This window comes from Electrona antarctica, assembly GCF_951216825.1.
Source record: "Electrona antarctica genome assembly, chromosome: 13".
NCBI lineage: Eukaryota > Metazoa > Chordata > Actinopteri > Myctophiformes > Myctophidae > Electrona > Electrona antarctica.
In genome coordinates this window covers 43,001,927-43,028,985 of record NC_136794.1, presented here as the reverse complement: position 1 = coordinate 43,028,985, position 27,059 = coordinate 43,001,927, and the positions used below count along the sequence as shown (strand labels likewise).

The window sequence follows — 27,059 nt, the reverse complement described above, 5'->3', positions numbered from 1 at the left end:
AGTGGTTCAGAGGAAGCAAGGAGATGCAACAAAATGGAAAGGGCTGCGACATTGCCCTGAAAGACAACGTAGCCACTCTGCATCTTAATAAAGTCGACAAGACCCATGCCGGAGAGTACACGTGCGAGATCATTAACGATGCTGGCAAAGAAAGCTGTCCCGTTAACCTGTTTGTGAAAGGTTTGTTAGCACTATTTTAGAACAAAACGGTTTCTCCTTTTTCAACACTACGTGAAAGTGAAGTAATTTAATCTATCCACACTGCTTTTCCTAGAACCGGTCCGCTTTGTGAAGAAGTTGAGGAATATCACCTCTGAGAAGGACAAGCCTTTGAGGCTTGAGGTCACATTTAGCGAAAACCCCAGGATAAGAATAACCTGGATGAAGGACGGCAAATTGATCTGGGCCTCCTATCAGTACAATGTGATTACAACGAACACATCCTGCATGCTGGATGTCCTCAACTCGGATAGGATGGAAGCAGCTGGTAGATACTCTTGCGAAATAGACAACGGCGTCGGAAGTGACAAATGTGAAGCACAAGTGACTATGATAGGTAACAGTGTTTGTATTTATATGAGTTGTTAACCGCAACGTGTATCGCATTATCATCAGAATTCCCTCATTCATCTATATCTCATCATGCATAGTTATATTAATCATACGTCATATTTCACCACAGAACGACCATACTTTGTTGACAAGATGGAGCCGTTAGAAATGAAGGTGGGTGAACCACTTATGCTGAGATGCAGCGTTGCCGGAACGCCTGACATCTCAGTGTTGTGGTTCAGAGCCGATGCAAAGCTGCGTAAATCTGACACGTGCACAATGGAGTTCTCCAATGGCGTTGCAACGTTGAAACTGAGCAAAACAACCAAGTTCGATCACGGAGAGTACACCTGCAAGGCTGAAAACCGCCTCGGTTCAGCATCTGCCATCTGTCAAGTGGTTGTCCAAGGTGAAGCTCATTCTTTTTTACAAAATAGTCCCCAACAGTATTTTGGTGGATCATTAAAATATGATAAGCAATAATCAATGTTTTTTTTCTGAAGTCTTTGGACTGAGTCGACAGTGCTGTATACTATATATAGCCCTGCTGGCTTTGCTCACACAGCTAACAGGTCAGCACATATGCATGCATGTTAATGCGCACATATGCTAACATCAACTTTACTGCTCTCAGAACCGGTGCGCTTTGTCCAGAAGCTCGTGGACAAAACGTTCATGGTAGGCCATCCTCTGAAACTGGTGTGCGCGTACACTGGCAGCCAGAGGGTCCACGTCACCTGGAGGAAGGACGACAAGTTCATCTGGGCGTCGTACAAGTACAACGTTAAAACCACGGATTCCATGTGCGTTCTGGACGTCCTCAACAGTGACCGGCCCGAGGCGGCCGGCAAGTACACTTGCGAGATTTCCAACGGTGCCGGAACCGATACCTGCCATGCTTACATCAGCCTGGGTAACATTGCAATATTACCTTTTCATCTGCTTGTCCGTTCGTCTGTTGATTGCATCGACTATGTCAACCTGTGGTTGTGTACATTCAAGCCACAAAATGTCAATTGACATAATTATCCTACATCTTGGAACAAAGCTTTCAAATGCAATCAGTCACATCCTTCAACGATTTCTTTCCCCTTTATTTACCCAGGGTAGTAGCTGAGCACAAGTGCTCATTTTCAGCAACGCCCTGCACATAGAAACACACAGACAGACACACACAGATGAACAGTTCAGAGGTCATGCACACCATTGTTTTAATCAATAGTTGACCTTCTTGACCTTTGACCTCCAAATCACATCAAAATTATGTCGGATGTGTTCGATGATGATACAGTGTATTGAGGCATTTCTAGTTACGTACATACATTACACATACATAAACATAGCTTTGCAATCGCTTCACGGCTCAACAAAAAAAACAATACTTCTGCTGTGCATGCAGCTTCATAATTTCTCTGCTAATAATCAAAATGCCACTAATGCAAACATTGCTCCTCTCAGAACCTGTACGCTTTGTGCAAAAGCTGGAAGACACTTATTTCAAACTGCGACAGCCATTGACTCTCAAGTGCATGTACACTGGGAGCCAGAGAGTGTATGTGACCTGGAAGAAGGACGATAAGCTCATATGGGCTTCATACCAGTACAATGTCAAGACCACACATGACACCCTCACCCTGGAAGTTCTCAACAGTGACAGAAAAGAGGCAGCTGGAAAATACACTTGTGAAATTTCCAATGATGCCGGGACCGACGTATGCCATGCTAATGTAAAACTAGGTAACGCATATAACTAATTGTATTATCTACATTGATGCTTTGAAAATATTATTTTTAGTTTTATATTACGCAATTCATCTTTTTTTGCTTTGCATCGCAATAACAAGCATGACTGTTTCCTCTAGAACCTGTTCACTTTTTGCAAAAGCTGGAAGACAGAGTCTACAGCCTGGGCAAGCCCCTGTCGCTGTACTTTGCTTACAGCGGCAGCCCTCCCGTCTATATGAGCTGGAAAAAGGACGGCAAACCAATTTGGGCCTCCTACAAGTACAACGTGAAGACCACACACAATGCTTGCGTGTTGGAGGTTCGCAACAACGACAGGGTAGACGCAGCGGGACACTACTCCTGTGAAATCTCAAATTCTGAGAACTCTGCTATCTGCCACTGTCAGGTTGAACTAGGTACATCATGTCCAATATTAGATCATCAATCATGTTTATTCCCCCTATGTTGGTTGTAGACAGGGCGATTAACCGTAACATACTCCTAAACCTCTCCATAGAACCCATGTGCTTTGTCAGAGAGCTGGAAGACACCACGTTTAGGGTGGGCCAGCCTTTGAAGCTCCAGGTCGCATACACTGGCAGTCAGCCAGTGTATGTGAGCTGGTCCAAGGACAGGAGACCCATCTGGGCGTCGTACCTGTACAACGTGAAGACCACAGACCACTCCTGTGTCCTGGAGGTCTTGAACAGCGACAGGGAAGCAGCCGCCGGCAAATATTCCTGTGAAATATCCAACCCTAGCACTTCTGCCACCTGTCATGCTTATGTCAGACTAGGTAACTCCCCACTCGCCAAACACGTTTGGAAAACGTTAAATTTGATAATCAGTAAATTATTTATAGTAAAAAAAATTGAATTCAGGATTACTGCATAATTTATTTTCACTGCTTCATTACTCTCTCAAGTCAGACAACTCTTCCACAATCTTTGAATGCTACAGAAAGTCTGTAACCACGCCTCCGTTTGCGACGGCAAAGATTAAACTGTAATGGGGAAGGGGGATAGGCATTTTTCAGTTGTACAGACTGTTCAATTAGAAGCACTTGAAGCTTGTGTGAGCCAACAGTCTGTCTCGAGAGACCACTGCCTTGCTGACGTGACCCTAATGCAGGCAAGACAATGCAACTAACACCATTATTGCTTCTCTCAGAACCTGTGTGCTTTGTGAAAAAACTGCAAGACATGGCATACAAGCTGGGCGCTCCGTTGACGCTCAGCTGCACCTACACCGGCAGCCAGAGGGTGCACGTGAGCTGGAAGAAGGACGGGAAGCCCGTCTGGGCTTCTTACCAGTATAACACCAAGACCACGGACTCCTCGTGTTCTCTGGAGGTGCTCTATAGCGACAGAGAAGCGGCTGCTGGACATTATTCAGTCGAAGTTTCGAACAAAGAGAGCTCTGTCGTCTGTGACGCATATGTCACGTGCAAAACCTCTAAGAAAGGTATCAGCTCTCTTAACACATCACAGCAGCAGCCTCATCTATTTCCTAACGTTCTTTTCTCCTTTTCTAGTCTTTCACATGCTTTATTTGCTCATAATTGAAATGCATTCAAGGCTACTGCATAGCAATCATAAATTCATCTTTGAATTATAACAGTTATTCCTGCCTGCTTTTTAATTAGCTACCTAATCGCTGCAATAACCAATGCTTTTCGCAGAACCATTGCGCTTTGTGAGGAGACTGGAGGACACCACCTTCCGAGTGGGTGAACCTCTGACTCTTAGGGTTGCATTCAGTGGCAGCCAGAGAGTGTCTGTCACCTGGAGAAAGGACGGCAAGTTCATCTGGGCCTCCTATAAGTACAACGTCAAGACCACTGACTCCAGCTGCGTCCTGGAGGTCCTCAATAGTGACAGAGAAGAAGCTGCGGGAAAATACACCTGTGAAATTGCCGATGCTCAGCACTCTGACAGCTGCCATGCTTATGTCACACTAGGTAACGCTAACCCAACCTACGTGGTGCATGCGTGTTTCCCTCTCCTTTCGTTGCCAGCATGCGTTCCTGTTAAAGGTGCTTTAAGTGATATGTTTTGGTTAAAGTAAGTGTTGAAAAGCTCTATGTTCCCCTAGTAATCATTGCTATGATAGTGTTTGTTCAGTAAGAGAGGTCTCCCCAGCTCTCCAGTTCTTTAGAAAACAGAGAGAGAGAGACCCCTATTACTGAAGAAACTCTATAACAACAATTACTATCAGAATCTAGATCTTTAACTCTTTTAAAAAAACATTTTTAACCTAAAAATATCACTTATGTCACCTTTAATATGTAGCTATTTATTGCTCCTGCTCAAAATAGATTGTCTTCCATAGTTGAACGCAAAGTAGGTGCAACTAAATCCATTGACATAGCGTTCCTTTACCTATACGTATGGAAATACCCATGGATTCATGAACGTCCAGGGAGAGCAGTGAAGTACCCATAGCCGTGTCCCTCCGCATGTAAACAAACAATCAGTGGGTGTCTGTCCACATATCTGATCTCAACATTACTCCTCTCAGAACCCGTCCGCTTTGTCAAGCCAATGCCGGAGAAGGTGTCCCACGAACTGGGCCAGCCTCTGCGTCTGGAGTGCTCGTACTCTGGAAGCCAGAGGGCCTACGTTACCTGGAAGAAGGACAACAAGCTGATCTGGGCCTCCTATCAGTATAACGTTAAAACGACACACTCGACCTGCGTTCTGGAAGTCCTCAACAATGACAGGTCTCAGTCGGCTGGAAAATACACGTGTGAAATTTCCAACGCTGCGGGGTCTGACACCTGTCACGCGGTTGTGAGAATAGGTAACAAAACTGACAATTCATTCGTCTTCGTCTTCGTCTGATTCCGATTCCTTACATCACATACTAACAGTGAACGACGATCCTGTGACATGCACATTACTGACATTTCATGTTGTTGCCTTTGGTCATGCATTTGCAGCATTTGTTGATGAGGAAATATTATAGAGATATTGATAACAGGTTGTCTGTACAGTTATGGAATTGTGTACTGTTGTGTTGTATAATTTTGTCTTGTTGGTTTGAAACTGGATTTCATTGCCTTGAAGCGGTGTTTGTTTGTTTAATTGCAGTTGGTACCTTGCATGGTTTCCTTCACCATCGGTGTATGAATGTGTGTGTGAATGGGTGAATGCACAATGCACAATCTAATGAATCTATGTAAAGCGCTTTGGATAAAAGCGCTATATAAATGCACCATTGATATAAATTCACCATTTTGGTGTTCTTTCACATGGTTTTGCTTGGATTTGGTCTTGTGGGTTTGACTCCGGTTTGTTTGTTTTTTCACTGGATTGCTTTGTCGTTTGTCTGGTCTTTTTCCCTCGTCAAAGGTTTGCTTGCTACCTTTCTGGATTGCTTTGAAGCGTGACCTCGATACACCCCCCGTACGGCCTGGTGAACGGATAACACTTTCGAAATCCTAACCACTGCTATTTATGACTTGGCCTCATATTCTTTACTTTTTTTCCTTCCACTTAACAGAACGCAAAGTTCCTCCAAACTTCACCAAGCGACCCTCTGAGTCCATGATGGATTTAGCAGGCAAGACGGTGAAGCTTGAGGCCCGCGTGTCCGGCTCCCAGCCCATGACATGCACCTGGCTGAAGGACAACAGGGAACTGTCCAGCTCTGACAAGCTCGACGTGGGCTTCACAAACAACGTGGCCACGGTGTCCGTCAAAGACACCGCGCTCTCTGACAGCGGCCTGTACTCTTGTGAGGTTACCAATGATGCTGGCAGCGCTGCCTGTCAAGTGTCACTCACCATCACAGGTGTGTTCAAATGATAATAGACAAATAGACACATTATAATATACATATTATTATAAGACAAAATAATATGTGTAATATAAATTACATTTGACCCTCTTATTGAATAGGTTTTGGTTTGTTGAAACATTTTAATCAAATGGTTCTTGAATGTTCTGAATGGAATGGTCTTGTTACTGTATTTCCAAAAAAGTTCCTTCGCTCTGAAGGAACGGCAGTCCAGTTAGTTTACGTTTATTTGCAAACAAACAAATATCTGTAACTCTCTCGATTGTTTCCCTATGACTCATTCAGAGGCTGCAATGGCTCCTAAGTTTGACGTTGCTCTCACTCCACTAACGGTGAACGAGGGGGAGAAGTTGACCCTTAAATGCCACGTCAGTGGTTCTCCTCCTCTGAAGATCCAGTGGTTGAAGGACAGGAAGGAGCTGAAGTCTGGTGGAAACACGAAAATCACATTTGTGGAGGGCAGCCCCAATCTGGAGATTAGCCCGGCATCCCAGTCTGATGCAGGGGACTACCTCTGTAAGGCTAGCAATACTATCGGCAGTGACTTCTGCAAGTCCCGGGTGGTGGTGGTGGCACTGGTGACCGTGAAAGGTAACCTTGTCGCATTTGCATGGACACGATGAGATCTTGTACAGAGATCGTTCTTTGACAAAATGTCCTGTTTAACAACAACTACCACCATGTTGTGCTTCGTGTGTTTCTTGTTCCAACCGTTCTTTTTAATATCTAACATGCTACAGACCATTTCATCCACAGGCAGTCCGGAAAGTTAATCTTTTGACCTTTTTATTTTAACCATGTTATATGTTATGCATACCCTTTACCCCTAGACTAATTGGTGCGTAACACCACCTCTTTACTGTTACTAAGGAAATTATTTAACATGATTGAAATGCAGTATTTGTATTTAGTTTTAACAAATGGGTTCCCAGATCCATTCATTTTGTAACTTTGCATTTATGTAGCATGGCACGAATATGTGCTGCCTCTTTGTCGTTCCTTTGACTTCTTGTCTTGTCTTACTTGACATGTCCCATCTATTCAACGATGGGCTCGTAAGAGTGCCAGTGCCGTGCACTCACCCGCTGAAATGTTGCCCTCAGATAAAGGAGCCAAGCCGTCTCCTGGTGAGCCTGCGGCTGCTGCAGCCCCCGCTGCAGCCCCCGCTGCAGCCCCCGCTGCCCCTAAAAAACTGGACAACCTGTTCTTCATCGATGAGCCCAAGAACATCACTGTCACTGAGAGTAAGTTGACTCATAGGCTTTGTTCAGATGATACTGGGTGATAGTGTGGACATCTGAAAGACGACCGGTGTGTGTTGAACGTTAAATCTCTTGTTTCACAGAGGACACCGCCACCTTTATTGCCAAGATCGGCGGCGAGCCCATCCCCAGTGTGAAGTGGATGAAGGGCAAGTGGAGACAGATCACCCCGGGCGGTCGCATCGCCATGGAGCAGAAGGGTCAGGATGCCAAGCTTGTGATCAAGGAGGTGACCAAGTCCGACTCTGGACAGTACAGGTGCGTGGCCTCCAACAAGCACGGGGAGATCGAGAGCAGCGTCGACATGGAGGTCGCCAAGCAAAAGGAGGCCGAAGGAATGGGAGACTTCAGGGCTAAACTGAAGAAGTAAGTGGATTCGGCTGCGTTTCCGTGTTTCGAACGTTTACCTGTTATCTTTCCTAATGGTACCAACATGGTACGATAACAAAGAAATAATCTTTAGTTTTGGGTCTGAGAGGCTAAATCTCATCAAATGGTGGTCTGTGGCTCAAATACTGAATAAATAACGGGCCTTGATATGAAAAAGGGTGAAACCCATTGCTGTACAAGGTTTCTGCCCGACAGCAACACATTTAGTGTTAGCCGTAAGGCTTCCTTTCATGTGGTCATGTGTGTCAGGCTGACCCGTGTCGTGTTGGTTGTGCGACAGGACTCCATCCAAGAGCAAGAGTCCCAAGGATAAGGGCGAGGTAAACATCGTGGAGCTGCTGAGAGGTCGCGACCCCAAAGAGTTCGAGCAGATCCTGCGTGAGAACGACATCCACGACTACCGCGCCATCCTGGACGCCATCGCGTTCCTCAAGAAGGAGAAGGAGGACGAGACGGGCACAGTGGTGAGACAAGACAAAAGACATTCGTGTTGATCATCTATTACACTGGCTGTGACCCATCTCAAAAAAGGAAAACACATCTTCTGTCTGTGTTGGAATTCTAATGCCAAACATCGTGTGTGTGTGTGCGTGTGCGTGTGTGTGTGTGTGTGTGTGTGCGTGTGTGCGTGTGTGTTGCAGGAGTTGGTTGGAGAAGAAGATGTGAGTCGTTTCATGCAACAGCTGGAGGGACGCGCGGCAGAGGTACTGCACTCATGCCAACTATATACTGTGCATATATTTATTTTATATATGCACGCACACACACACACACACACACACACACACACACACACACACACACACACACACACACAGACTCTCTCACTTACACTGATATATAATATATCTGTGTAGTATATATCATATATACTTTACTCTTCTATGGAATCCACATCCGTAGACAATACGGAAGCCTTTAGTTCCAATCTAATCGTTACTTGTGTGGTACTATTTTCATCTAATAATGTCTTAATAACTGACCGTGAAATCGGCAGCCTGTCTCCGTGATCCGAGACATCGAGGATCAGTCCGTGCCCGAGAACCAGACAGCCGTGTTCGAGTGTCAGGTCAGAATCAACTACCCCGAGATCAGCCTCACCTGGTACAAAGGCACGCAGAAACTGGAGACCGGCGACAAGTACGAAACCGGCGTGGCGGGAGATCGCCACTTCCTGAAGATCCACCAGTGCCAGTCGAAGGACATGGGCAACTACCGCGTGGTGTGCGGCCCTCACATCTCCAACGCCAAGCTCACCATATCAGGTACGTCTCTGTGTTTGTTTGTGTAAGCTCCCAATCTGGTCCCATCATGGACCTCGTGTCTGTAGACCACAGTTGTCTAACCACAGTTGAACCACAGTTGAACCTCTTGATCAAATGTTGGTCGTCGGTATAGGCGAACACTAATCAGGTAAGATGTCAACACGATAACTAACAGGGTAACAGTATCTCCCACTGACCTCTTTGACCCGTTGGTCTGGACATCAGATGATGTCATGTGAGTCTCTTTGTTTTGTGTAGATTTCTGTTCTCCCCGCTTCTTCTATTCTTGTGCTCTATGTTCTTTTGCGTTAAAGTTGAGACTTAAACAGTTCAAAATGCGTTACTTAATAATGTGAATAATATCACAAATACGTTAATCTAGTTCATAAGGTAACCTTAGTTAAAGTGCGTCTAATGCCTACTTTATGCTCCATCGTAAGACACTAAAGACAGTGTGGCGCATAAAGAATAACAGATATACAAGTTCACGCATCGCCTCCGCAATATGGTAGCAGAGCTTGTAGATTGGCTGTTTTCGACCCACGACACCATCCAAAAGTATAAATCGCGCTTAATATCCTACAAAACATGGACACGACTAACTCCAGTTATCTAATTTTAGCAAAACTGGAACCCATGGGAGAGGCTAAGCGTACAGCTGAGCTTTACCGGCCTGGCAAAGGTCCGTACTATTCTAAAATACGGTAGTTAGTATTTCTATGCAGTTTATGAGCCAGTTCTCTGCTGTAACACTATATCTCATGCTTATCCACAGATGTTGGGTTAGGAAGGGTTCCTCATGGTGAGTAGTTTAAACTCAGAAAAGGAAACTTTAATGACAGTAAGACCAAACATGCCGTCTGGTTGAGTGTTTAAACGTAACACTGCTGCATGATCAACGTGTTAGATCGGTTTCTGACGCCGTGGTTTTCACGGGTTCCGACATGTCAAGTTAAAGAGTCACAGCAGTGTTAATAACTTTGACCAAACAAGGGCATGTGAGATTTTGCTGTCACAATGTTTCCATGTTAAAAAAAAAGAACAGAATTCCATATTGGCAGATTCTATCACTAAAGCTGTATCTCTTGACTAAACGTTTAGACGTCCCAGACACTTCCATTCGAGTACCAGCAGCCCCGTCTATGGTTGCTCAAAGAGGTAAGACTGGGCATCAGGAAGACAGCTTACATTAAACTTCACCTCAACTTTAAATCTCTTTTCTTTTACTTACCAATGTCTCACGTTTCTCCCAAAAGATGAATGTGGATTTTATCAATATGAAGAAAGATCGGAAATGAAAGGTAGACATTTAATTGACATTATCAACGACTATAATCATCCGGAACTAATAAACCTTATCCATATCATTCATCCATATTAAACTATCATCCCTCATTCTAATAATCGACCTATCATCACCATCATCATTATCATCTCTTAATAGGCTTGGGCGATATCCAAAATGATGTAGTTACACCAAAATATCACGCTAAATCTAAATGATATTGTCAATTTTTGTCATCGATATTTGTTCTGCACATCCACTCAACTGTTATGGTTCGGTCACATGTAAATCATGGCAATATCGCAAATTTGCAATGTTAGGTAAGTATCACTATTCAATGTTATCGGAAATCGGCCCAAGCCTATCTCTAATGCAGCTCAACTCATCAATGACCTTTAACTCATATTTATTATGAGTTATTATATGTCACTCGCTTCCAAATAACCCCATCCAATCCTCTCCTACAATACCATCCTTAATTAAACTAATTAATCCTTGTTTGGAGTTATGCAATTCATTAATCGTGTGATTACGTAGTAGTGATTTAACCACATTAATACTTATTTTACACTGATAAATGAGTAAAATGTGGTGTATTAAAAGTCAATGTATAGAACAAAGTCCCACGGGCAGTGACTGAATGTTTATCCTTTAATATGCTACAGTAGCTTATGAAAGCTGGGCAGTGCAAGAGGAATCAGTCTCGGTTCAATACTCTTCTGTCAAAGGTATTTAGAGATCAATTCTTCCACCCATAAAATAACAATCATCTAATTGTCTGTCTGTCTGTCTGTCTGTCTGTTTGTCTGTCTGTCTGTCTGTGTATATTTTTGTCCATAAACCTCTTCATGATTCATCTAATCATCTTCATCACTGATGTTCATTACTTGTGTCTGTAACTTCTTCCATATTATTCCTCATTATTGTTGTTTAAGTGACGTTTTTTTCTTCCTTCCGTCTCATAACATTCATTAACACGTATCTGAATATAATCACCAGTCATCTCATCATGTGACGTCATCTTATTGTGACATCCTTTCAGGACCTTAGTAAAGTCGTCCTGTCAAGTTTAGTGTAATTGTTAGTGACTTGTCCTGTCAGGACATCAGATGAACTGTCCTGTCGGGACATTGTCTAAACTAACTTCTCTCCCTCACCAGAAGAGAGAAAACCTGTTGACGAAAGTGTTGACTTCGCAGAGGTTGGAATGAGAGGAGATTTCCCTACAGGTAATGCTGTTGTTGTACTGCGCTTAAACGCTGTCAGTGGCTTCAGCATTGTCATCAATTCTACCTGCAGTAGTCATGATGATTGGTTTACATGGAGACATGTCAAACCATGCAGGAGCCTAGATCTCCAAAGCTTTTGTACGTCCCGACTTGTGCAATCAAAGTCCTCTTCTGTCGTCTGTCAGTGGCTTCAGCATTGTCATCAATCCTACTTGCAGTAGTCATGATGATTGGTTTACATGGAGACATGTCAAACCATGCAGGAGCCTCAGCCTAGATCTCCAAAGCTTTTGTACGTCCCGACTTGTGCAATCAAAGTCCTCTTCTGTCGTCTGTTGTCTCATCAATTCTACCTGCAGTAGTCATGATGATTGGTTTACATGGAGACATGTCAAACCGTGCAGTAGCCTAGATCTCCAAAGCTTTTGTACGTCCCGACTTGTGCAATCAAAGTCCTCTTCCGTCGTCTGTTGTCTCATCCTCTTCATGTTGTCTACCACCTCTTAGGCTGCTCTGCTCTCGTGCAGAAAGGTCTTGTTTCATTTTTATGTTCAGTGTTTTTGTTTGTCTAACCAAACAAACAAAACATTTTTGTTTGTCTCTTAAAAAGTCTCTTTGGCTCTTTTTAACCCTCAAGCTTTCAAACAGATGAGTAGAGTTTAGTGCTTTCAGTATAATTAGTCTAACGAAAAGACTTGTCTTTAAAGTTCCTGGTTTCAAGACGCCAGGGGAGAAACCCTCTGTTGCTGGAGTTCCCAGAGGTCCTGGAGAGAAAGGTATTGTCACCCTTCTCTTTGTCCATTCTTATTATGTGTCTTTTATTTGTGTATTTCTGTGTTAACTGTACTTGACATTAAGTCCTACATCTTACATTCCATGTTGTCTGTGGTCAAATCCTCTTTCAGTGTATTTGAGTGTTTGTTTGTTTGTTAATCCTGACATGAAATTGTTGATGATCTTTTTGAAGTGCCAGAAGCACAGAAGTTTGCTGTTCCATCAGCCCCTGGCAGTGAGGCTCAAGGCCCAGAAGGTAATGACCTCATGGTGTTAGAGCTCTATGATCGCTTACTACCGCTTGTCTTGGGCTTCTCTCTTTGAAACTCTTGATCTTGAATTCTGTCTTATGTTCTTGACTCTTAAGACAATAACACACACAGAAACAAATTACATTTTATTTTAACTGCTAATGCAAAGCTTTTCAACCAACCAAAAGTTAGTATTTGTCTTCTTACACATGTTTAATTGCTTTTTTAAAGACTATTACAAACCTCAGAAGGCTTACATCCAACCAGAGTCACGCAGAGGTATTTGATATGATTTGTATTTATCATAGATTAATTATTCTGTATATGAATAATTAATCTCCATTCATATTCAGTCTGAATGTAAAAAGACTGAATCGAGTAAATGTACCCAATACAAATAATCCATTTGATTATTTGATTTGTCAATTCATTACACCCATATTAACTTGTTCGTCTCACACTTCATGTCTTCTTTTTATGTTTTGTCACTGATCTTTACAATGCTAGTGAAGAAATTCAGCATTGGATTCTTTTCGTGTAAATGTTTGTTGTAAATGTTTTATGTTAAATGTTTTAAGTCTTTCTTTCTCTCTTCATCCTAACCCTATTATTTGTACGTGTTGTCACAGTGTTTGTTTTTACAATGCTGGTGAAGTAATGCATCATTGGTTTCTTTGTGTGTTTGTTGTAAAAACAGTTTTTACAATGCTACTGAAGAAATTCAGCATTGGATTCTTTCTGTGTGTTTGTAGTAAATGTTTCATGTCGTCTTATTTTCTTGGATTTCTTATTGTCTCTTAACCCTAGTCCTTTTAGATGCATGTGCATCTCAAGTCTCAACACAGATGTTGACTGACAGTGATATTTCTCTGTTACCTCAAAGAAGCTGAACCAGGGACCTTTCCCGCAAAAGTCACACCTGAAGCTTATTACCCTGGATTCCCAGCGGAATCTAAAATGGTTCCACCTCAGGAAGTAAAGAAGCCTGAGTCAATGGTGGCACCTCCATCACAAAAGGTGCCTGAATCCAAAGTGGTACCTGAGCCAAAGGTCGCCCAGTTAATTCCTGAGCCCCGTAAAGGCGTGCCAGCCGGCAAGAAGGAACAGGAAGTTCCTCAACCCAAAGGTAAATTAGAAATGCTTGCTTCACTTCGCTTCTCTCACCAAGGCACTGCCACGCTGTGTCTTTTCTTCACGTTTTATGTGTTTGTGTTTTACGTGTGAGTTTTGTGCACATTTCAAATAGTGTGGGGTTTTCTGGCTTAGAAAATAAACCACAAATGCTACTCTTTTAAGTTCCTGACGAGCGCAGAGTTGAGCCTCTACGGAGACACGAACCTCTTCCACAGGAAGTGACTCCAAAAGCAGGTAGAGGAACCTGTAGCTCATGGAACATAAAACCCTTCTTAACGGTTGTTTGTCAGTGTGTTTGTCAATGTTCTGTCTTCTCTCTTAGAAAATGTACTAACCTCTTGATCCGAAACAGCCTAAACTGGAGTTGTTGTTGAGCCTATGTTTGGGTTCAACAACACACTTCTACAGCAATTCAAATGTAGGTTTGTCGCTTGGCCACAGCTTTCTAGAGAAGCCTTTTTAGTTATTAAAACAGCTGCTATTAGTAGTTCAGTCAGCACACACCTTTGACTCTGTAATGAGCTACTACTAAACCGAAGCATAGTAAAGCAATGCTTTTGCTGTGTGTTAACACCTTTCATCGAGATTATCTGTAGAGTAAAATTACATTTTAATGCTCTCCAAAGCACCAGTCATCCCCAAACCTGTGGAACAAATAGTTCAGCCGTCGGCACCCGAGCTCACTCCGTACAAGCCTGAAGCTATTCCAGCCAAAGGTACTGGAAACTCATCATCACTCAAATCTTGTACTCTTGTCTTTATGTTAACTGTCATTGTTTAGTGTTTTCTTCCAATATATCTTTTTCTGTGTTTGATGTTATGTCATGTGTTTTGTGTATCGGGCCATAAGTAATTATTCAGATGCATTTACAGATCTCTTTCACAGTGCTTAGCACTCGTTAGAGTGTGAACAATTTACTTCATAAGTATTACATTGTTTTTTTCTCAAGTGCCAACTGTTCTGAGAGAACCTGTAATTCAGCCCTCCAGACCCACGGTTATTCCACCCACAACAGAACATATTCCAACTGCAGGTATTGATAAGTGGCCCTTAGACAATGCTCTGTTTTGTGCTTTCATGCATTTACTCCATGTGATCACATGGAGGTAAAACAATCTATTTCATATTATTTTAAGTGTCTGCTGTACACAAACCAGAGGAACCTGTAGTTCAGCCAACCAAAGTCACACCACCCAAGACTGAAGCGATTCCAACGAAAGGTACTGCAAAGTACTGTTGATAGTCAAACATAATATGTCAATCTTGTTATGGTTCTTGAAAATGTTCTTGAAAAAGAGTGTTGCTCTTTACATTTCTTAAATGGTGAGTTGTATATTCGTCAGAATATAATTTCTTCTTTGTGATGTGTTACGTGTGAGTAGGCTACTTCTTCAAACATTCCTTCAGACATGTCTTGTGATTATCTGTGTGTGCTAAGCACTCGTTAGAGTGTGGTTTGCACATTTCTTACATAATTACCCATGAACCCAATTTATGAATATGAATCTCCTTTTAAGTTGTCCCAGAACCAAGAACACCTGCATCTGTCACTGAACGTGCAAGAAAGCCTCAGCTAGCAGCTGGTAAGCCTGAACCAGAAGAACCCAGGTATGCCCCTGAGGTGCCAAAGTATCTTCCTGAGGTAGCTAAGGCAATCCCAGAGGCACCCAAAGAAACAAGATACATTCATGAAGAACCAAGAGAACCTGTGCCAAAACCAGCTCCAGAGGTACTACCACATGTTCCAGACTCAGCCAAGCCGAGGCCAGATAGACCAATTCATGCACAATATGCCGTAGAGGAACAAGGCTATGTTACCCATACAATAGAGAAATATGCCGTAGAGGAACAAGGCTATGTTACCCATACAATAGAGAAATATGCCGTAGAGGAACAAGGCTATGTTACCCATAAAATAGAGAAAGTTTCAGAAGTGGTCAGGTTGCCAGAAGCACCGAAGTTGGTTCCAGAAGAGCCAAAGCTTCCAGACGCACCCACAATGGTTCCAGAAGCGCCCAAGAGAGTTCCAGAAGCTCCCAAAACGGTTCAAGAAGCGCCCAAGAGGGTAATTCCAGAAGCCCCCAAGAAGATTATAGAAGCACCAATGATTCCAGTAGCACAAACGGTAGCTCCAGCGGCACCCAAGAAAGTTGTAGAAGTGAAGCCTGAAACACCTACACATATCAAACCAACTCATCAACCGCAAGGTAGATATACCTTCAAAGATGAATAATATCAATTTGTGGTAATTGACTATCAATTACTCATCTTTGCTCTTACATCTTACACCTTCTTTTGAGCTTCTTTACATCTTTTGAAATTTCTTGAAGTTCTTGTTTTGTCTTTTGTCATGTTTGTTTACTGTTTGCCATGCTGCTGTGTCACATACCAAAACAGTAAAAACAAGGGAGTTACCAGCGGAAACATCAGCTGTAGCTAAGCCAAAGTTGGAAGAAATTACTCCCGCCACAGGTAGGCTCAAAGTCACAACTGCTTTCAAGCACACCTTTAAAGGAAGCACTACTTTACATTATTTTTTGACTGAGTACAATTATTAACAATAGTGCCAAAGAGAGCAGAGGAAATCCCATCTACTGCTCAAGTCCAACCTCAGTCTAAAGAAACTCTACAACAGAGAGGTAGTCATTTATTGCATAGATTATACACAGATATACAGATTATACACATACTTTTCTAAAATATGTCTTTAAACTTCTGTCTTCTTGTTTTGTGTTGCTTCTTCTTTACCACTGCTTCTTGGTGCAACTCTTGAATCTTAAACAACACACCAGTTCCCACAAGGGCTGATCTTAAAACAGTGATGGCAAAGGAGGATGTTCCCACTGAGTACAACAAAGATCAGAAGATTGAAGGGACTCGAGGTGAACCAGATGAATATGTAGAAGATGTAGAGCGCTTTGAAACAACAGAAGCTTCCGGTCATGTTTCTTACACTGAAGAAGTTTCACCTCTTAGTCCAGCAACCAAGAAAGATGTTGCTGCTCTATCCAAAAAATATATTACATCTCCACCCACAGAGGCTGCTCTAAAAACATCTGAATCACCAAAGTTGAAGAGTAAATTTAATAGAATTCCTAAAGAGAAGGAGCCGGAACCAGAGGTCATCAAGCTGAAGAAGGTTCCAACCAAGCCCCAAGAACCAGAGAAAGAAGTAATAACTCAAAAAGCAGAGGTAACAAGTCATCAAGACATAGAGCTGAGTGTCCATGGACTTCATCATAGAGAGGATCGGGAGATAACAACACTTGGGAGAACAGAAAGAGTCTTCACTGCAGATGAAGAGGCAGTTCAACTGGGATACTTTGAGGAAGCTGAGAGGGTCGAAGTTATGCAACAAGAAGAGCAAGTGGGCTGGACTGGAACCCCTGAAGCACATAAAACTGAAGAACCAGAGGAGCCAAGTTTGGCTTTGAAGAAGGTCACTAAATTACCAAAGGAAGATCAGGACCAAGAGTCGGTTAAGCTGAAACCATTTAAAAAACCATCAAAGCCAGATGAAGAACCACAACTAATCAAGCTAAAGAAGGTACCGACCAAGCCCAAGGGACCAGAGAAAGACATCAGAACACAAAAAGCTGAAGTCACAAGGGATCCTGATACTAAAATGACACTTCATGAACTTCATGACAGAGACAACCGTGAAGTCATTAAACAGGGGAGAACTGATAGAGTCTTCACTCCACAGGAAGAAGCAGTTACATCTGACTATTCAGAGGAACCTGGAGAGTTTGAAGATGAAGACGAAAAGACAAGATGGACTAGAACACCCAAAGCATCAAAACAAGAGGAACCAGAGCCCGATTTCACTAAATCTAAAATTAAGAAATTGCCAAAGGGAGAGGAGGAGCAAGAAAATGTCCAGCTAAAACCATTTCAGAAACCTGCCAGGTCAAAGGAGGAAGAGCCTCAACAACCTGAGGAAGAAACAAAGGCAAAGAGGGATACTGCTCGAATGCCATTCAAAAGAGGTGACATCCCAGAGAGAGATCTACCTACTGTTGCTGTATGTCAACCAAAGGATGAACCCACATTTCCTGCCAAGACTCTTCTTGACACAGTGACTGACGTGAAAGAGCAAGAGATCAAACCAAAGAAGGGAGTAGACAAAGCACCAAAAGATGACATACCAACAGATGCTGGAAAGCTACGTGAGAAAGCTAAAGTCACTCTTCCACCGGAACAAGCTCAACCCAAGTCAGCAATTAAGAAATTGCCAAAGGGAGAGGAGGAGCCAGAAAAGGTCCAGCTGAAGCCATTTCAGAAACCTGCCAGATCAAAGGAAGCAGATTCTCCACAACCAGAGGAGGCAACCGAGGTACAACAAGACACTGCACGAACACCTTTCAAAATAGGTGACACCCCACAGAGAGATATACCTACTGCTGCAGTATGTCAACCAAAGGATGAACCCTCACCTGCTGCTAAGACCCCTGACATAGTTTCTGATGTTAAAAAACAAGAGATCAAACCAAAGAAGCTTGTGCACAAGGCTCCACAAGATGACACACCAACAGATGCTGATAAGCTGCGTGAAAAGGCTAAAGTCACTCCTCCACTGGAACAAGTTCAACCCAAGTCAGCAATTAAGAAATTGCCAAAGGGAGAGGAGGAGCCAGAAAAGGTCCAGCTGAAGCCATTTCAGAAACCTGCCAGATCAAAGGAGGCAGAGCCTGTACAAGCCGAGGAGGAAACAGACACAAAGAGAGATACTGCACGGACACCATTCAAAAGAGGTGACATCCCAGAGAGAGGTCTACCTGCTGCTACTGTACATCAACCAAAGGATGAACCCACACTTGCTCCCACGATTCCTGACACAGTGCCTGACGCAAAAGAGCAAGATATCAAACCAAAGAAGGTAGTAGAAAAAGCTCCAAAAGATGAAAGACCTACAGATACGGATAAGCTACATGACAAAGTTAAAGTGACTCCTCCACCGGACAAAGAAAAGGAACCAGGTCAACTCAAGTCGACAATTAAGAAATTGCCAAAGGGAGAGGAGGAGCCAGAAAAGGTCCAGCTAAAACCATTTCAGAAACCTGCCAGATCGAAGGTGGCAGAGCCTCCACAACCTGAGGACAAAACCGATGCAAAGCGAGACACCATACACAAACCTTTCACAGTAGCTGACACCCCACAAAGAGATCTACCTACTACTTCTGCTGCTGCAGAGCAAATTCCTTTGAAAGGTATTCATATGATCATCTCATGATCGACTCTTTTAGTTTAAATAGAGATGCTGACATCTCGCTCTTAACAGTCACCCTCACTCTTATTCTTCATCACAACATCATATCATCTCTTGAATAACACAGAAGATGCAGTGGTGGATATCTTAAACTAACCTTTGCCAGTACCCTAAGATGTACCTTGTCAGCTAACCAATGTCATAAATGTCCGTGTATGTGGTGTCTCCCGTTCTCTGTGACCCAAATGGGTTGCTGTCTCTCTATGTGTCTTAATGTTTTGTGCTGTTCTTCAAAAGCAAAGCATTTTCAGTGTTTCCCGCTAGGGATTCCGTGTCACAGTTTATGATATCACTCCGCAAGGTACGCATAGTACTAAGGAGGCCAACAGATATCTTCTCCCTTCTTATGTTCATTCTTACAAACTTCTTGAACCATCTTCACTCTGAATTCCATGGTTTAACTGTCTGTTTAATTGTTGTCTGGTTAAGTCTTATATACTGTTGTGTTTGTTTTCTTCCTCTTGTGCCCATGGCATCTTGTGTTCCAAAGTGTCTGCACCAGAGAAGAAACCACCACCACCGTCAATGCCTTCACCTCCTCCTCCTGCAGTGGAGAAAGTTACTCCCCCTATAGCGAAAGTTACTCCTGCGACTGTGGAGAAAGTTACTCCCCCTGTAGAGAAAGTCACTCCCGCGGTGGAGAAAGTCACTCCTGCTGCTGTGAAGAAAGTTGCTCCCCCTGTAGAGAAAATCACTCCTGCTGAGGAGAAAGTCACTCCTGCTGCTTTGAAGAAAGTTGCTCCCCCTGTAGAGAAAGTCACTCCCGCGGTGGAGAAAGTCACTCCTGCTGCTGTGAAGAAAGTTGCTCCCCCTGTAGAGAAAGTCACTCCTGCTGAGGAGAAAGTCACTCCTGCTGCTGTGAAGAAAGTTGCTCCCCCTGTAGAGAAAGTCACTCCCGCGGTGGAGAAAGTTACTCCTCCTGCTGTAGAAAAGGTTACTCCTGCCGTAGAGAAAACCACTCCCCCTGCTGTGGAGAAAGTTACTCTTCCTGCAGGTAGTTTGTCTTAATTCTCTTAATTGTTTGTTATTCATAATTGTTTGTTGTTCTTCAAAAGCAAAGCATTTTCAGTGTTTCCCGCTAGGGATTCTGTGTCACAGTTTATGATATCACTCCGCAAGGTACGCATAGTACTAAGGAGGCCAACAGATATCTTCTCCCTTCAGTTCATTTTCCCACCCACTCATGTTTTTTTTCCCTTTTATTCATCTTCACTCTTATGTTCATTCTTACAAACTTCTTGAACCATCTTCACTCTGAATTCCATGGTTTAACTGTCTGTTTAATTGTTGTCTGGTTAAGTCTTATATACTGTTGTGTTTGTTTTCTTCCTCTTGTGTCCATGGCATCTTGTGTTCCAAAGTGTCTGCACCAGAGAAGAAACCACCACCACCGTCAATGCCTTCACCTCCTCCTCCTGCAGTTGAGAAAGTTACTCCCCCTATAGCGAAAGTTACTCCTGCGACTGTGGAGAAAGTTACTCCCCCTGTAGAGAAAGTCACTCCGGCGGCTGTGAAGAAAGTTGCTCCCCCTGTAGAGAAAGTCACTCCTGCTGAGGAGAAAGTCACTCCTGCTGCTGTGAAGAAAGTTGCTCCCCCTGTAGAGAAAATCACTCCTGCTGAGGAGAAAGTCACTCCTGCTGCTGTGAAGAAAGTTGCTCCCCCTGTAGAGAAAGTCACTCCCGCGGTGGAGAAAGTTACTCCTCCTGCTGTAGAAAAGGTTACTCCTGCCGTAGAGAAAACCACTCCCCCTGCTGTGGAGAAAGTTACTCTTCCTGCAGGTAGTTTGTCTTAATTCTCTTAATTGTTTGTTATTCATAATTGTTTGTTGGCTCATCTTCCATCTTTTATTAGTTGTCTGTTTATATTTTTGTCTCGTCTGTCTGTCTGCCTGTTTGGTTTCTGTCTATTTCTCTTCGGTTTTGTCTGAGATCACGTCCGTTTCATTGTTGTCTGGTTAAGTCTTATCTCATTGTGCATACGTTTTCTTGCTCGTGACCGTGGCATCTTGTATTCTAAAGTGCCTCCGCCAGAGAAGAAAGCTTCTCCACCACCGTCAAAGCCTTCACCTGCTCCTGCTGTGGAGAAAGTTACTCCTATGGAGAAAGTTACTACTCCTGCTGTTGAGAAAGTTACTGCTCCTGCTGTGGAGAAATTTACTACTCCTGCAGGTAGTTTGTGTTGATTTAAACTATGTCTGTTTTTCATACTTCATCTTCCATCCTTTTTTATTTTTGTCTCAGTTGTCCGTCTCATGTTTGTTTGTGCTGTACATGTCCTTTGTTTTGTCTCAAACCATCTTCACGTCTGTTTCATTGTTGTGTCATAAAATCTTATCTGAACTTGATGATTTCTTGCTGGTGACCTTGACGTCTTGTATTCCAAAGTGCCTCCAACAGAGAAGAAAGCATCTCCGCCATCAACTCCTCCTGCTGTGGAGAAAGTTTCTCCTACTGCAGGTAGTCTTTAGTTTGTCCTATGTTGTTTATTCTTCTGTTTGTATACTCCTTTCAATGAATTTGTTTAATTCACTGAAATGTGTGTGTATTGTCTAAGAAGGTCTAATGTGGTCTGTACACACACACACACACACACACACACACACACACACACACACACACACACACACACACACACACACACACACACACACACACACACACACACACACACACACATACATTTTGTCTGTTATGTTCATCTAACTACAATATGTCCACTCTCAAAGTGTTTGCTTGTTTAATGTGGGCCAGAACTTTAATCAATTTGGCGTTCTTGTAGCAAAAACCCCCTCTGTGGCGGCTCCATCAATGCAGGAGAAAGTGTCTCCTCCAGCCACCATGGCTACAACTTCTCCTCTAACAAAGACAGTGTCTCCTCCTGAAGGTAATGTCTCTTCTGTTGCGGCCATTCATGTCCTGTTGCTCTTGTCCAATGTCTGTCGCTCGCTTTGAGCATTTCTTACGTTGCCTAAACCTTCCGCCTTTGAGCTGGAAAAATGCTCTTATATCTGTTTGTCTAATTCTGTGTATAGATATGTAGACATTTCCACTTCTGCCTTGAAGTAGACATTTCCACTTCTGCCTTGAAGCATCTTTAGCATCCACAAATATTTTCCTAACAGTGTTTGCTCTATCTTAGAAGCCAAATAACCTCATGGCTGATGTTCATAATACATCTCTCTTAAATGTATTTTGCTGTTGCCCAAATGCAATGTCAAACACAGTGTTTGACATCTTGTGCTTGATTAGGACAGATGTGTGTGCGTGCGTGCGTGCGTGCGTGCGTGCGTGCGTGCGTGTGTGTGTGTGTGCGCAGGGGTTGAGTTGGTAAGTATGAAATGACTGACATGAGGTTGAACAATGACAGTCATTGCATTGACTATTGGAAAATAGTCAATGGACTTTATGGAAACATTCTTTTTGTGTGGAAATAAAAGCGCACGACACACTTCTTAAATAATCCATGTACCTTCTGTTTTTAACTAACCACTTGCTGTGTTTATGTAATGGGTTTATTCCCAATTCCTTAACAGAGTTTGTATTGTTGTCTATACTAATACTGATTTCATTCAAATTCTTGCAGACAAGGGAGCTGTTACAGCACCGGATGGGACCGCAAAAGGTATACCCAATTACTGGTTCTTTATCAAGATCAACTTTACAACCTTTAACACCAGTTGCAACTATTTCATGTATATTTTGTTTTATGTGCAGTGTGTCACTTCTAAATGTTTTATGGACATGTTATGTGATGTATGTCAATTGTTACTAGTTGTTTATAAGTAACGCACTGTTATGATGTTCAAATGACGTCTTTATGTTTGTGTCTGTTAAATAAAAACATCTTGACTACCGCAACCACAGCACCACCTGCTAAACAGAAGGGTAAGATAGCTGGTCAGGAGGCAAAACCATCTGAATCACCAAAGTTGAAGAGTAAATTTACTAGGACACCTAAAGAGAAGGAGCCGGAACCAGAGCTCATAAAGCTGAAGAAGGTTCCAACCAAGCCCAAAGAACCAGAGAAAGAAATCATAACTCATAAAGCAGAGGTAACGAAACATCAAGACATAGAGCTGAGTGTCCATGGACTTCATTACAGAGAAGATCGGGAGATAACATCACTTGGAATAACAGAAAGAGTCTTCACTGCAGATGAAGAGGCAGTTCAACTGGGATACTTTGAGGAAGCTGAAAGGGTCGAAGTTATGCAAGTAGAGCAAGTTAGCTGGACGGGAACCCCTAAAGCACATAAAACTGAAGAACCAGAGGAGACAAGTTTGGCCATGAAGAAGGTCACTAAATTACCAAAGGAAGATCAGGACCAAGAGTCTGTTAAGCTGAAACCATTTAAAATACCGTCAAAGCCAGAAGAAGAACCACAAATGATCAAGCTGAAGAAGGTGCCCACAACGCCCAAGGAACCAGAGAAAGAAATCAGAACATATGAAGCTGAAGTTTCGAGGCATCATGTCACTGAAATGATGGTTCATGAGCTCCATGACAGAGACGACCATGAGGTACCACTGGGGTATTCAGAGGAACCTGAACGGTTTGATGAAGATGAGAAGACAAAATGGACAAGAACTCCTCCCAAAGCACCGAAACAAGAAGAAGAGCCTGATTATACAAAATCGAAAATTAAGAAATTGCCAAAGGGAGAGGAGGAGCCAGAAAACGTCCAGCTAAAACCATTTCAAAAACCTTCCAGGTCAGAGGAGGCAGAGCCTCCACAACCTGAGAAGGAAACGGAGGCAAAGAGAGATACTGCACGAACACCTTTTGAAAGAGGTGACACCCCACAGAGAGATCTACCTGCTGCTGCAGTACGTCAACCAAAGGATGAACCCTCACCTGCTGCTAAGACCCCTGACATAGTTCCTGATGTTAAAGAGCAGGAGATCAAACCAAAGAAGCTAGTAGACAAAGCTCCAAAAGATGAAAAACCTACAGATGCTGATAAGCTGCGTGCCAAAGCTAAAGTCACCCCTTCACCAGATAAAGAAAAGGATCAAGTTCAACTCAAGCCATTCGCCAAGGCGCCTAAAGCTGAAGTAAAAACACCTGAGGAGAAAGCAGCTGAAACACCTAAAGAGAAAGACAAGGAGCCATCTGTTGCTGCCAAAAAGTCCAGCCCTGCAGGAAAACCCAGCCCTCCAGGCAAGCCCAGCCCTCCGGGAGAACCCAGTCTTCCACGGAAGCCCAGCCCTCCAGGAGAGCTTAAAGACAAAGATAAAGGAAAAGAAGCACCCCAGGTAGAGAGCATAAAGAAAGGTCTAGAACTCAAAAAGACTCCACCTAAAGTGGGTAAAGAAAAGGAAAAAGCGCTGCCTGTGGAACAGGTCAAAAAGGTGGAGCTGAAAAAGACTCCATCGCCCAAGACCGAGAAGCCTAAACCTAAAGAAGTGGAGACTGTCTCAATGGAGAGGAAGCTAACTCCCAAAGGAGTTTCTCCGAAAGACTCCATTAAATCGGTTTCTCCTAAAGATTCCGTCGAGGCGGTGACTCTGAAAAAGACCCCCAGGAAAATGTCTCCAGAGGAGGAGAAGGCTGCAGAGCCACAACAGAAGAAGCCCGTGGTGAAGGAGTTGTCCCCGGGAGCCGTTCGAATGCAGAAGGTCCCCACCCAGACGGAGGAGGAGGTGGAAGAGGAGGAGCTGGAGGTAGAGCAGGAAGGGGAGGAGGCCTGGGGATGGGAGCTGGAGTGGGAAGGTGAAACCGAGGACGGGATGATGGAGACCCCAGGCATGCCAGGTTGGAGACGAGGTGAGGTGAAAGCCGCTCCATCTCCACTGGCTGACGACCATCCCACCTCAGACGAATCACCTAATCCCCATCCACTGATCCATCCAACATCTGTCCCAACCAACCCATCTTATCAGGCCATCATTCTTATTCATCCAACCATCTTACTTAACTGTCATTCATCCCATCCATCCAACCAACCAACCAACCAACCAACCAACCAACCAACCACCATCTATCCGTCTGTTAATCCGTCCATCCATTGTCATCTTGTCATTGTCCACCTGTCACTGTCATTATCCATCCCTCCATCTTTCCGTCCATCCATTGTCATGTTGTCATTGTCCACCTGTCACTCTCATTATCCATCTTTCCGTCCATCCATTGTCATGTTCTCATTGTCCATATGTCATTATCCATCTTTCCATCTTCTGTCCATCCATTGTCATGTTGTCATTGTCCACCAGTCATTATCCATCCTTCCATCTTTCCATTAATGTCCTTCCATTGTCATCTTGTCATCGTTTCCATCATCTTAAAATGCGTCTTCATTATGTTTTGAATATGTCAACATCTGTATGTTTGTCGGTACTAAAGTGAATGTTGTCCATTTAGTCTGACCACTGTAACCCCTTGACTTGCTTATTATTCTAGGGTGCTCATCATCTTCACTCATTACTTCATGACATTTCAATATGTCAATATGTCTGTCCGCCTGTCAGCTTAGCTTACAGTTCATCTTCTCTTGGTTTCTCTGGTGTTGTTACATTAGACAATCTCATTCAGAGAAAAATCAAACTCATCATGTTGTTTCCATCCAGACGGAAAACCATCAACGGATGGATCTCCTAAAGGCAGAGGCCGAGGACTTGGGGGTGAGGAAGTAGCTCTTTATGTTCTTCATGTTAACTGTGTCATGTCTGTCTGCTTTGACACAACTTCCCAGTTGTTGAATCTTCTTTCTTGCCCCTTGTTTTAACAGCTCACATCTTATGCCGTATGTTGTATGTTCTTCAGCCTTCATTGTCGTTATTGACGTGCTGAAAATCTAACTGTGCTATATTATGTTTGGTGTTGCAGCGAGACAAACACCGTCTCCTGGTGACGCAGGCAAAGGGGTGAGGCCCGGTGGAAAGGGCCCAACACCACCAGAGGATCCTTTCGGTGGATTCAAACTCAAGGCCGTTCCTCTGAAGTTCATCAAGACGATCCAGGACGTTGTGTTGAAAGAGTCTGAGTCCATTGGCGGCCAGGCTGTGTTTGAGTGTGAGGTTTCTCCATCCACTGCCATAACGACATGGCAGAAGGATGGCACCAACCTCCGTGAAGACCCTAAGCACAAATTCACCTCGGATGGTAAAGACCGCAAGCTGGTAGTCGTTGACGTCCAGCTGTCTGATCAAGGGGAATACACATGTATCGCCAAGAACGCCGGAAAGGAAGTGACATGTATGGCCAGACTCATTGTTGAGGGTAAGGAAACGAGTGGCGTGTTGTTTTGCACCAGCCAATTGTAGCACGATGGCAGTGTTACAGATTTAGCGGCAATGCATTGCTTTTACTTGCAAAGGTCTATTATTACTGCATAAGTAAAAAAAAAAAAAAAAGCACAGCTCAAGGCCTATTTCTTCACTCTTGCTTTTAGTTGATTTTGAATAACTTCGTTGTTATTCATGTCCTCACCGTTTTGCCTGATGCGCTGCCTTTTCTTTTGCTATTTTGTTGATGTTGTTTTATGTTTTTGCTATTATCTTAATCTTATCTTAATCTTTTGCTATTTTGTTGATGTTGTTTTATGTTTTTGCTATTATCTTAATCTTATCTTAATCTTTTGCTATTTTGTTGATGTTGTTTTATGTTTTTGCTATTATCTTAATCTTATCTTAATCCTTTGCTTGTCTTTCTTCTTAATGCTCAGTAAAGCACTTTGAGCTGCATTCATGTCATGAGAGGTTTCCTTTTGCTACGTTTAATGTACTAATTCCATGTTTAATTTGCGTGCTTCAAGAACTCCCTCTGAAATGGGTGACCGAGCTGGACGAGGAGACGTCTTGCATGAAGGGACAGCCCGTCTACGTGACCTGTGAACTGAACAAGGAGAAAGACGTGGTCTGGAAGAGGAACGGCGAGGTCCTGAAGAAGAAGGCTGGCAAGGTGGCTATCAACGTCATCGGAATGCAGCACGCCGTGACTATCCAGAACGCCACGGAAGATGAGGCCGGGCTGTACACGTGCGAGGTGGTCGGACAGGAAGACATCAAGACCTCAACTCAAGTCAAAGTGATCGGTAAGGGGTTGGCGACATCTGGTTCGCCTCATCAAGAGTGGCCTGGACCCCCCCACTTTGGAGACACTGACCTAAATGTTGTTTAGGTCT

At 43.4% G+C, this 27,059-nt stretch overlaps 1 protein-coding gene across 6 annotated transcripts in view; it reads left to right on the top strand.

Annotated features, from left to right (window-relative positions):
* The window catches only part of ttn.1 (titin, tandem duplicate 1), a 158,574-nt gene that overhangs the window by 30,176 nt on the left and 101,339 nt on the right, over positions 1 to 27,059 (top strand). For 3 of the 6 annotated variants that reach the window (XM_079518092.1, XM_079518093.1, XM_079518090.1), the window contains 12 exons: positions 7,182 to 7,322; positions 7,424 to 7,706; positions 8,011 to 8,194; positions 8,372 to 8,434; positions 8,728 to 8,995; positions 11,441 to 11,509; positions 12,217 to 12,285; positions 12,477 to 12,539; positions 22,521 to 22,559; positions 25,504 to 25,557; positions 25,763 to 26,155; positions 26,691 to 26,969. In XM_079518092.1, the coding sequence (XP_079374218.1) occupies positions 7,182 to 7,322; positions 7,424 to 7,706; positions 8,011 to 8,194; positions 8,372 to 8,434; positions 8,728 to 8,995; positions 11,441 to 11,509; positions 12,217 to 12,285; positions 12,477 to 12,539; positions 22,521 to 22,559; positions 25,504 to 25,557; positions 25,763 to 26,155; positions 26,691 to 26,969 (1,905 nt within the window). The remainder of the gene's footprint in view (positions 1 to 7,181; positions 7,323 to 7,423; positions 7,707 to 8,010; positions 8,195 to 8,371; positions 8,435 to 8,727; positions 8,996 to 11,440; positions 11,510 to 12,216; positions 12,286 to 12,476; positions 12,540 to 22,520; positions 22,560 to 25,503; positions 25,558 to 25,762; positions 26,156 to 26,690; positions 26,970 to 27,059) is intronic. The other 3 variants (XM_079518095.1, XM_079518094.1, XM_079518091.1) reach the window with 2 other exon arrangements.